The 12,922-nt window shown below is 33.1% G+C and overlaps 1 protein-coding gene across 2 annotated transcripts in view; it reads left to right on the plus strand.

Annotated features, from left to right (window-relative positions):
- Nucleotides 1-2,069: 2,069 nt before the first annotated feature.
- The window catches only part of LOC141387332 (uncharacterized transporter YutK-like), a 31,199-nt gene continuing 20,346 nt past the window's right edge, over nt 2,070-12,922 (plus strand). The window contains exons 1-3 of one of the 2 annotated variants that reach the window (XM_073956885.1): nt 2,070-2,210; nt 2,768-2,816; nt 2,882-3,056. In XM_073956885.1, coding sequence (XP_073812986.1) covers nt 2,882-3,056 — 175 coding nt within the window. In that variant the 5' untranslated portion in view covers nt 2,070-2,210; nt 2,768-2,816. Of the gene's footprint in view, nt 2,211-2,767; nt 2,825-2,881; nt 3,057-12,922 lie in introns of both variants that reach the window. The other variant, XM_073956884.1, reaches the window with a different exon arrangement.

Genomic DNA, 12,922 nt, shown 5'->3' on the forward strand with positions numbered 1-12,922 from the left:
ATATTTTATATTTTATATTTTATATTTTATATTTTATATTTTATATTTTATATTTTATATTTTATATTTTATATTTTATATTTTATATTTTATTAGTGGAGAAGGTTTGGCATTGTTCGCCAAGGGGTAAGGCAAGGAAGACTAGTTTCGATCCACGCCACTGCATCTCATCAGTTCCCTTTGTTTCTTGTTTGTGGATATTCTCCACCGAAGTTATTTTTCAATAACTTCTTCAACAAGGAACTTTTTATACCCAAACATCAATCGTCAGCTCGAAGTATAAATGTAAACAAAGAAAACCCTTCAATGAGAAGTTTTTCTTTGGTAACCTAACACAACTCCGACGAAAGTGTTTACGAAACAAAGCAAACCTTCTTCCACTCGTATGTGTCGTTGATTTTTCAACAAATGCACATACCCAAATGCTGTTTGGTAGCTTATATACCAACAATGCCAAACCTTCTCCACTAATAAACTCGTTGTTTTAAATATTAAAACAACAAAAGGGATTAAGCCAGAATATTTTGAAAAATCAAAATTGTAACAGCTATCCCAATTAAATAAACGCCACCAATGTTCTATTTGAGAAACACTGGCACGGTTTTGTGTGTTGTTGGTATATAAGCTACCAAACAGCATTTGGGTATGTGCATTTGTTGAAAAATCAACGACACATACGAGTGGAAGAAGGTTTGCTTTGTTTCGTAAACACTTTCGTCGGAGTTGTGTTAGGTTACCAAAGAAAAACTTCTCATTGAAGGGTTTTCTTTGTTTACGTTTATACTTCGAGCTGACGATTGATGTTTGGGTATAAAAAGTTCCTTGTTGAAGAAGTTATTGAAAAATAACTTCGGTGGAGAATATCCACAAACAAGAAACAAAGGGAACTGATGAGATCCAGTGGCGTGGATCGAAACTAGTCTTCCTTGCCTTACCCCTTGGCGAACAATGCCAAACCTTCTCCACTAATAAACTCGTTGTTTTAAATATTAAAACAACAAAAGGGATTAAGCCAGAATATTTTGAAAAATCAAAATTGTAACAGCTATCCCAATTAAATAAACGCCACCAATGTTCTATTTTATATTTTATATTTTATATTTTATATTTTATATTTTATATTTTATATTTTATATTTTATATTTTATATTTTATATTTTATATTTTATATTTTATATTTTATATTTTATATTTTATATTTTATATTTTATATTTTATATTTTATATTTTATATTTTATATTTTATATTTTATATTTTATATTTTATATTTTATATTTTATATTTTATATTTTATATTTTATATTTTATATTTTATATTTTATATTTTATATTTTATATTTTATATTTTATATTTTATATTTTATATTTTATATTTTATGTTTTATAATTTATTTATTTATTTTGCCATGGCAGCATGTATCAGCATGGAAAATTGACTGGAGATTTCACGTTTTATAGTCAAAAATTAAATTGGCGCGTGCGAGGGTGTGTACACTAATTGTACTTATATCAGGTTATAGCTTATCACCGCTTATTATCAATTTATAACATACGATTTTGTACATCATTTTTTGTTTTGTTTTCAATCATAAAATCATTTATAACCAATAAAATTGATATTTGTAAAAATTGACAAATTTTAATTAGACAGGTACTTGGATTGACATTGGGTTAAAAACCTCTATCACAATATCGTTTTCATTATCTTTAGACAATATATACTACATCTAAGATAAGTTATCTTGTTTAAAGTGAAATGCATATTAAGTGTCTTCAAACACTATATGAATAAAATATTTTTAACTGCCACAATATTGTTAACTATTTCCATAAGAAACAAATCGAACATGAGAGCTTATTATCTTTTATATAGTAAGGTTAATGACAGACAGTTTGTGTCCAAAACTGTTTAGGAAGTAAGAGAGTATATATGTATGTAGTTTAAATTGAGATTTATCGTATAATCGACTCGAATCAAATTTGTTTATCAAAAAACAAGCTCACATCTCTCTGCAAAAAAAATTATATTTGCTCAAATAAAACTCGCCTACATTTGGTCTTTATCTCCGCAATAAAAAATTATTGCCGCTAATGTCATTTCACAAACGTGTTAAGATCCAAAATAACTCAGTTCTCTGTTAACTGTTATTGACGAAACATTTGTTCGAGCGGGTCAGCTGAAACCATTTTAGCCGATGAAAGTGAAAAGGTTTTACAAATTTTAAAGTTAAATAAAGAAAAAATTACAAATTATCTTTGATTAAAAATGCAAATTACAGAAATGTGATAAAAAACATATGTAAATGTCCTCATATTTATTTAAAGCTGTTACAACAGAAGACAAAAGCTGAACTGCAAGCTGTTTTAATATGTCATAACGAAAATAACTGTTTTAAATGTCCAACGGATAAGAATGTCGAAATATGGAAGTGAAAATGTGCTAAAGAATAAATAAACTTTTATCTTAATTTTTTAAATTGAATACGGTGTGCAATGCTTCGCAGACACAATTTAAATAATCTGCCAACGAATTATAATATCGTGAAAATACAAACGTGTGTCAATAATAAATAAGCTTGTTTACGACTAGCAACATCTTAGCGGGCATACTACTTCTCTTCTTAACATTCTAACAGTGAATCGGCATAAAGTGTATTGTAAATCAGAGATTTCGAAAGACTAAAACATTTTATGAAATGTCTTAATATAATATCGATTTTACATAAAAACTATACTTTTCACAATAGTCTTCCTTAACACTTTCAGATTATGGCAAATTCAAAAAATAATGGCGAAATAAATAACTCCTTTTCCGGTGAGGAGGTGAAATTATGAATTATCAGTTAAAGAATTTTAAAAATTATGTATTTACATTTTCAGATGAGGGAAAACGGTTTCAATAAGCCCATGACTGATTATGAACTAAATGAAACTATTGATGCCGATAACAGCAAAAGGAGAACCATAAACATTGTTCGAACAAGCATAATATGGTTGGTGCATATAGCTGTGGGTTCTTACTTTGGATATGCCACACATTATTATATACGTGAATGTAAGTATTAAAATGCTTTCCCAGATAGCATTTGGAAGACTGCTTTTTTCAAAAATCACATTGCGGAGTCTTTTTAGAGTCCGTTTGGTGATCAAAAACTGATTAAGTCGCTTGTATGATCAGAAAGAGACTCGAAAGTGACTCCCTGCAATGATTAAAAAAAGTACAATTTATAATACAACAACAAATGTGTAGCAATCACAAATAAATCATTGATGTGTTTAAAATGTGACCATTTTTTTATATTTATTGTCACATATTAATCATCTGGAAGATTGAAAAATGCTTAATCAAAAAAGGGTCATGCAGGTGTTTGAAAAGTGATTATAATTATGTATCTTCTGATCATATTTTGAACTGTTAGGTGATTAAAATCTGATTGTTTTGTTTTAGTTTTGTTTGGTTGTAAATAATTCTCATATACACTTTCTCAGTCGTTGTCGAACTCTGATACAGACTAGACGTGTCGTTGCAAAAAACCGCATTACTAAATCTTCTGTAAAATCGTAACAACAACTTCCTAACAAGTGTAACGGTCTTCAATTTCGTTTAATTGAAGTTAAGTACAAACAACGCACCTTGCTTGCAGTGCATGCACGCACTGTGCGCCAAGTATTGTAACAACAACTTAAAAAACAAAATAGTCAAGTGAGTTGCTTCGTCACCATGAGTGACGAAGCAAAGAAGAAACAAACTAATGATAGTTCTGGTGTGAAGAACAAAAGTGATGATGACGACAACTGGCAAGTTGTCTCTAATAAGAGGAGGATGAATGGGTCTCCCTTACCTAATATGTCTAAACGAATGCAAATTGATGACAACCAACCATCAACATCAAACCGCTACAGTGCTCTATCGCCTATCGACAATGATACGAGTGAGAATTTTTGTACCCGATGTTCAAAATATTAGCAAAATGATTGATAGTTTATGCAAAGTTATTCCAATTGAAGATTTCAATTTTAAGTCCTTACATAGGGGTGATGTTCGTTTAATGATTAAAACTGTTGATTCATTTCGCAAAATTGTTAAATATTTCGATGAACGTAAAATCAGCTTTCATACTTTTCAATTAAAAAATGATAGAGCTTTTAGAGTAGTCATAAAGGGTATTCATCATTCTACAGATGTATCTGACATTAAAGCTATGTTAATGAGTAAAGGTCACGATGTGAGGAGTGTACGAAACATTGTTAGTCGTAGAACCAAGGAGCCATTGCCAATGTTTTTTGTGGACTTAGATCCCAAAAATAACAATAAAGAAATTTATGATATTGATTCATTCTTCAATAATAATGTGACAATAGAACCCCCAAGAAAATTTGATGATTTGGTGCAGTGTTTTAGATGCCAAGAATTTGGGCATACTAAATCTTATTGTCGAAAGCCTTATAGATGTGTTAAATGTGGCCTTGGGCATTCCACTAAGGAATGCCAGAAACCGGAAAATGAAGCACCTAAATGTGTTCATTGCTTGAACATGCATACTGCCAGTTACAAGGGTTGCCCAAGATACCAACAACTTGTGCAGAAAAAATCACCACGAATGTATGCAAGAAATAATGAAATGAATGATAATTATAACGTAAATCCTACCCACAACCCAGAAAATGTTATGTCATACTCTCAAGCCATCAGAGGTGAAAATGCCGGAAATTCCGGAGAGGCCAATCTTTTAACAAAAATTGAATCAATGTTAAGTAAACAAATTGAACTAACAAATTCATTAATGAATATGATGTCATTACTCATGACAAAACTATGCAAGTAGGTCTTATTATTGCAGAATGGAATGCCAATGGTATAGCTAATCATAAAAATGAAATAGAATTATTTCTTCACAACAATTTTGTCGACATACTATTAATTTCCGAAACTCATTTCACCAGCAAATCCTTTTTTCGAATAAAAGATTATGATGTTATAACTGCTAACCATCCAGATGATAGAGCACATGCAGGTGCAGCGATAATTGTTAAGTCTAAGCTTGTATATGAAGAAGCTGAACCAATTATTGATTCTTTTGTTCAAGCAGCAGGAATTAACATAATATGCGACAACTCAAAAATTGCTATTTATTCCGCTTACTTTCCTCCCAGATTCAACATTAAATGCAGCCAATATGAAAATATCTTCAATAGACTTGGCAATAAATTTATCATTGGCGGCGATTTTAATGCCAAACATGTATGGTGGGGTTCTCGATTATCAAACCCTAAGGGAAGAGAACTGTATAAATGTATTTCTTCAAACAATTATAATATATTGTCTACTGGAAGTCCCACATATTGGCCTGCAGACCCAAATAAAGTTCCAGATCTGTTGGACTTTTTTGTTTATTCTGGAATAAATCAATCAATGCTCAATATAACTGAATGTTACGACTTAAATTCAGATCACAGCCCCATCATTATTAATCTTAAAACCGGCTCCCTTGAAGAACAGAAAAACAATATGTTAATTACGTCTAAAACTAATATCCCTATGTTCCAACACTGGATTAGTCAAAATTTGGATCTGAATTTGTCAATTAAAACTGGTAAGGAACTAGAAAGTGCCATAGATAATATGAAAAGAGTTATACACGAAGCAGCTAATTTATACACTCCGCAAAAAATACATAAAAACGATGGAAGCTTTTACATAACAAGAGAAATAAGAAAACTTATTCGTGAGAAAAGAAGATTACGTAAAATTTGGCAAACTACCAGACATCCTATAGACAAAACAAATTTGAATAGAGCCAGCAACCAGCTAAAAATAAGATTAAGCGACTACAAAAACGAATCAATTGGTAATTTCCTGAAAAACTTGGACCCAGATCAAAGTAATAATGATCATAACTTATGGAGAGCCACGAAATATCTTAAGAGGCCACAGAAGAGAAATGTCCCAATTAAAAATACCAATGGTGACTGGTGTAGAACAAGCAGTGATAAAGCTGAAACGTTTAAAACTTATCTAGAAACTTCATTTACGCCTTTTGAACAATGCGATACTGATCAGGCAAAGGAAACTGAAGATTTTTTACACGTTGCATGTCAAATGTGCAGACCCATCAAACCATTTACTTATCAAGAAGTTAAAGGTGAAATTAAAAATTTGAAAAAGAAGACACCAGGGAATGACTTAATCGATCAAAAGGTCTTGAAAGTGTTACCCAAGAAAGCTGTGGTATTTCTCACACTAATTTTCAACTCTGTTATACGACTTTCTCACTTTCCTATACAATGGAAACATGCAAAAATCATTATGATACCCAAACCAGGTAAACCCGAAAACCACGTACAATCGTATAGACCAATTAGTCTTTTGCCAATCCTGTCAAAGCTATTTGAAAAACTATTCAAAAAGAGGCTTCTACCAATTCTTGAAGATATCAATATTATTCCTGAACACCAGTTTGGTTTCAGAGAAAAGCATGGCACCCCTGAGCAATGCCATAGGATAGTAAAAGTAATTAGAGAATGTTTGGAGAATAAACAATATTGCTCTGCAGTATTCCTGGATGTTAAACAGGCTTTTGACAGAGTTTGGCATCAAGGCCTTTTATATAAGCTTAAGCAGCTTTTACCGGCTCCATTTTATTTATTATTAAATTCTTATCTAAAGGAAAGAACTTTTTATGTTTGCGTTAATGGTGCTGAATCGATGGTTGGAACAATTAAAGCTGGCGTCCCACAAGGAAGCGTGTTGGGTCCAGTTTTATACACTATTTTCACAGCAGATATGCCTGTTACAGACGACGTTACTATTGCTACTTATGCAGATGATACTGCAATTCTTTCTACATCTATGAGTCCTATCACTGCCACTAATGCTCTTCAAACACAATTAAATTTGACAGAAAAATGGTTAAACAGGTGGAACATTAACGTGAACACTGAAAAATCTACCCACATTACGTTTACTTTAAGAAATGGAGTTTGCCCTTCCCCAACATTAAGTGGAGTTGTTATTCCTTCAGCGGAGTGTGTTAAGTATCTTGGCCTTCATCTAGATAGAAGACTCACTTGGAAGAAACACATATCTTTTAAAAGGCAACAGTTAAATATTAAAACTAATAGAATGAGATGGCTTCTTGGTCCAAAATCTAAATTAAATTTAAATAATAAAGTAATATTATACAAAACAATATTAAAACCGATTTGGACGTATGGAATTCAATTGTGGGGTACAGCTAGTAATTCCAATATTGAAATACTTCAGCGGTATCAGTCTAAAACGTTAAGATTAATTACAGATGCTCCTTGGTTCCTTAACAACAACTCAATTCACAATGACCTCAAAATACCCAAAATAAAAGATGAAATCAAAAAGATAAGCAATAATTATTTAAACAGATTAAGCAACCACTGCAATGTATTAGCTATTAACTTATTAGATGACACAAATGAAGTCAGGAGACTTAAACGAAATCATGTCTTAGATCTCCCATTTATCTAAATTGTTTGTAATTATATAAAATCAATAATGTAATATGTATATATTGTTGAATTCATTGGAATTTAACAATTCTGTTATTTTTAAGTATTTAAGAAATTTGCTTATTATTTTCTTGTAAATAGATTGCAAATAAAATGAAATTGAAAAAAAAAAAAAAAAAAAAAAAAATATACACTTTCTACAAAACTTTGATATAAATGTAACGTATAATATTAAAGGTACAGACAAACACAACACAACAGGGTTTACCAAGTGCAATGAAGAAGCAGTATACTAACCACCGCGCAACATAAAGGATAATTAAAAGACATAACAAAGCAGAAAAGACAACAAAACAAAGGAAATAAACAAAAAAGAATAAAAAGAAAATTCTTTTAATTTATTTCGTCTAATAAAATGACTCATAAATGACTCCCTAAAGACTCATAAATGATTATAAACATGACTCTAAAAAGACTCGAAAAGGGTTCCAAATTAATCAACAAAACACCAATAAATGATTGAAATACGACTCGAAAAAGACTTTATATACCATCAGAAAATGGGCAAAAATGACTCGAAACTAATGCAGAGGAAGACTCATTTGTGATTTGTTTAGAAGAGTCGCCTGAGGTTACGTTTTCCTCCCGACAAAGGAGTCATTTATGATCAGAAAATGAGCTCACATTCCAGCTTTTTATACCCTCAGCCTTTAGGCTAAGGAGGGTATATACACTTTGATACGATGAAAATGTGCCTCATCGAAATAATGGTTTTAGACCCCAAGTATGTTTGGACGAAATGTGTTTCAGACAATTTTGAGCCGATCTAGCCATGTCCGTCCGTCTGTCTGTCTGTCTGTCCTGCTGGCTGGAGCGCACGATAACTCTCGAACGGATGAACCAATTCGGTTCAAATTTTGGCTTTCGTAATATTTTGCCCAAACTTAGTTTAAGTTCGAAGATGAGCTACATCGGTCCACTCCTTCCGGTACCTCCCCCACAAAAGTTCGAAAATGTTCGGAAAGTTTGTGCGCACGATAACTCTTGAAGGGAGTGACCGATTTGGTCCATACTTTGTATAGCGAAAACTTTCTACCAGAGTAATATGAGGTTCCAATATGGTCTTAATAGGCCCACTCCATCGGGTACCTCCCACACAAAATTTCGGAAAAGTTCAGTTTAGGGCCATCTCTCGAATCGCTTTGATTTTTGTTTTAGCAGCTTGTATTCACTGCCCTCCATACGACGGTACAAGTTTTATCAGGGGCAAGTCCATACTTCCTGAGAAAATAGCATGAAAGTTGCAAAAAACCCCTATGACACCGTGTGAGGTGGTTAGAGCGCAAGATAACTCTCGAACGGATCTGCCGATTCGGACCAAAATATGGCCTTAGTAATATTTTGTCCAAACATAGTTTAACTTTGAAGATAAGCCATATCGGTCCACTCCTTCAGTTACCTCCCCCACAAAAGTTCAAAAATGTTCGGAAAAATTGTTCGTACGGTAACTCTTGAAGGAAGTGGCCGAATTGGTATATACTTTACACATCCTAATATATCTACCAGATATATATCAGGTTAAAATATGGACTATATTTGTCCACTCCATCCGGTACCTCCCACACAAAATTTCGGATAAGTTCACTTTATGACCTAATAACGAATCACTTTGATTTTTGTTGAAGCAACTTGCATTCGCTGCCTAAATTACGATGGTAAAAGTTTTTTAGGGGCAAGTCCATACTTCTTAAGCAAACAGCCCGTATAGTGTAAAAAACCCCTCTGGCACCATATGTTGTGGCTGGAGATCCACTTCCATACCGGTCAATGTCGATCCATTCCTTTTAGTACCTCCTCCGAAAAACTTTTGACCTTTAATACTAATCAACATTTTTGGCTGTTCAAATGCCCAAAATTTTGAAAACCCCCTAAATACATACGTATTTTGGGAAAAATTGTTTCAATATACACAGGCTGAGGGTATATCTCTGTCGGCAAAGTAGACTGATACGTTTTTACTTGTTAATCGTGCAGTCGGATCAAAAAAGACTCGAATTTGTTTGTTTTTTATTGTTTTTTTAAAGGATATAATAAATTAAACGTGTTGAATCTGTTACTTAACTGTAATAGAACATGCTAGAAAACCACAACAAATCAAACGGTAGATCTTTATACCGTACACCACTATGTGGGGAGGGCATTATAAGTTGGTTTTGGCTAAAAACTTTGTAACGCATCGAAATAATGGTCGTAGACCCATACTTATATATCTAAATTATTGTCTCGAGGAGCTGAGTCGATCTGGCTATGTGTGCCCGTCCGTCTGCCTGTCCATCTAAACCTTGTAATCACGCTACAGGTCACAATTTTGATTGGATCCCCACCAAATTTTGGGTGTTGGTGGGGGTCCCGGAGGTGAAGAAGCCTATAGATTTTCGTGATGGTCGGATAATATATAGGGGTCGGAATGGGGAAAAAACTTATTTGGAAAAAAGTATATATAAAAAAGTAAGGGGTATACCAAAAGCAAAACCAGACAATGAAAGTAGCAAATATCAGCTTTCTGTCGATGCAAAGTAGGCTGTCGTATGTGCTCCAACCACGAAGATATAACAATAGTCGCAAATAAAACCCAACTTTTCATTTTTGCGATTTTAGTTATAATGACGAATATCACAGCTTTGGTTGGGTACTTTCCGAAAGCAAAGCATGACTATGAAATTAGCAAATCCTACCTTTACAATGATGCAATGAAGATTGGCGTAGGTGACCAAATAACGGAGATATAGAAAAAGTCGGTACTGCATCCCATTTTTCCATTTTTGGAAATCACGTAACAGGTCGCATTTTTGATCGGATCGTTACGAAATTTTGTTGGTTAATAGGGGTCCAGGAGGGGAAGAAGATTACTGATTTTTGTGATGACCGGATAATATTCAGGGGTCGGAATGGGTAAAAAAAACTTACTTGGAGAAAAATTCAACGTTTTATTCCAAAGCAATTATCTCAGGATCTATAAAGGGGTATACCTAAATCAAAACCTGGCAATCAAAGTAGAAAATATCACCTTTCTAACTATGTCAAGTAGGTTGTAGATCATGGCCAGATAACAAATATATCGCAATAGTCGCTAATGAAACTCAACTTTTAATTTTTGCCATTTTAATTATAATGACGAATATCACAGCTTTGGTTGGTGAACTTCCAAAAGCAAAGTCTGACAATGGAAGTAGGAAATCTCACCTTTACAATGATACAAAGTAAGTAGCCATAGGTGGTCAAACAACGGATATATCGCAATAGTCGGTAATATATCCCACTTTTCCAATTTTTTTTTTTGTAATCACGCTTTAGATCGCAATTTTGATGTGAACTTCACGCAATTTTTGTGGCTGATGAAAAACTCAGAGAGGAAGAAAGTTATTGATTTTGGTGATGGTGATATATTATATATATTTTGGCCATCCCTAAAAGAAATGTTTACGAGTGAAAGCCTTATGTACGGGCGTTGTAGTGTAGGGTATCACATAGTCGGCTCCGTCCCGACTATAGCCTTTGCTCACCGTCAGCCGTCTATTCTACGCTTTAATCTATGAATGAAAAATTCACTTAAAAACTCAGTTTTACTTGCCTAAAATAACGGGTTATTTTTTGTCTTATGGTATGTGTGTTAAGTAGAGTTAGAACTTTTTTGCCATATACATACCTATGACGTAAAAAAATTTTACTTTTCTTGTCTCTATGCTGGAAAATCAATCAACATTGTCTATTTTAGAAGTTTACAGCGTATTGCAGTGCAATAACTATTTTATCAGGCATATATCCTAAGGAATATCTTTTAAATCATATGCACCAAACCCCACAAAAAGAGAAGAAAAGCTAAGTAATGGATATTATTTGTTCAGTTACATGTATAATAGTCTGAAATAAATGTGTAACCCAATTAGCAAGGGATTTTTTAGGTTGCAGTACCTTCACTGATTTCACACTCATCTCCTACTTTTGCGACCTATGCATGTGCACTTTTGAATACATGGAAGGGTGAAATGGGACAAATTGTACCGTCGTATGGGGGGAAGTGAATATATGTTGCTACAACAAAAATCAAAGCGATTCGAGAGCAGGCCCTACACTGAACTTTCCTGAAATTTTGTGTGGGAGGTACCCGAAAGAGTAGACCGATTGAGTCCATATTGAAACCTTATTTAAGTCTGGTACACATTTCACGATGTGCAAAGTATGGACCAAATCGGTTACCCTCTTCAAGAGTTAACGTGCGCAAATTTTCCGAACATTTTCCATCATTTGTGGGGGAGGTAGGAAGGAGTAGACCGATATGGGCCATTTTCGAACCTAAACTAATTTTGGACAACATATTACAATAGCCAAATTTTGGACCAAATCGGCTCATCCGTTTTAGAGTTATCGTGCGCACCAGCCAGACAGTCAGACGGACGGACATTGCTAAATCGACTCCAAATTGTCTGAAACACATTTCGTCCAAACATACTTGGGGTCTAAAACTATTATTTCGATGAGGCACATTGTGCCCGTATGGAAGTGTATATGAAGAAAAGACAAAATTTTTTAGTTTTCCATAAAAAAAAAAATTAAAATTTTTTTTGAAGCTACATGAAAGATTTTTGGTACATAGATTGGGAAAAAATCCCATTCTTAAATCTGTTCGAGATACTAATTTTGGTTGTTGCGCGCAAAAGTTGTGGCGGTTTCAATTCTGATAAAAAGAAAAAAATCTTTAAAAGACTCTAATCATTATATTGAGAAACTCTCTTAATTAGGGGCTCCCTACATACTATATGTTTACTGAGGTCCCATAACATTAGTGAAAAAGTTGTAAATTTTCGCCGAAATTAAGAAAGAATTGAAAAAAATTGTAGTCTGCAACTTGTTTTAATAAATTCAAGCTGTTTATGCATTCTAAAAATATTTAAAAAATATGTACGTAATCTAAACATCGCAAAGATTCAAATGAAACCAAAAATATACAAATCTGTTTAGCGGTTTGCATATTATAGCAAAAACAAAAAAATATATTGTGGGAATTTATAAAATTTTTGTAAGAGAAATTTTTTTTCAAATTTGTTTTGGGAGTTGGTTGAAGAAAATGTAGTAAAATTAGGTCGGAGTTATTCTCCTATTTTAGTCAAATTTCACACAAAAAATCACATTTTTTATTCTAATCACTTCTCGAGTACACGCTAACATCTAGATGAAGATATGGGCAACGTTCAAATAAATTTTGGGTTCCTTTAAATGGATGAATAGTCTTGAAATAAAACTCTATATTTCGAAACGCATGAAAATCGCGAAATCCTCAAAATCAGGTGATGCGCATGCGATTTCCCGATACAACGAATTGTTTTCTTTTCCTTTGAATACATTTTACAAGATTTATTTTGGCGGCTACGATGTAGCATC

Source organism: Musca autumnalis, unplaced genomic scaffold (assembly GCF_047663935.1).
Source record: "Musca autumnalis isolate F117 unplaced genomic scaffold, ASM4766393v1 scaffold_5, whole genome shotgun sequence".
Lineage (NCBI taxonomy): Eukaryota > Metazoa > Arthropoda > Insecta > Diptera > Muscidae > Musca > Musca autumnalis.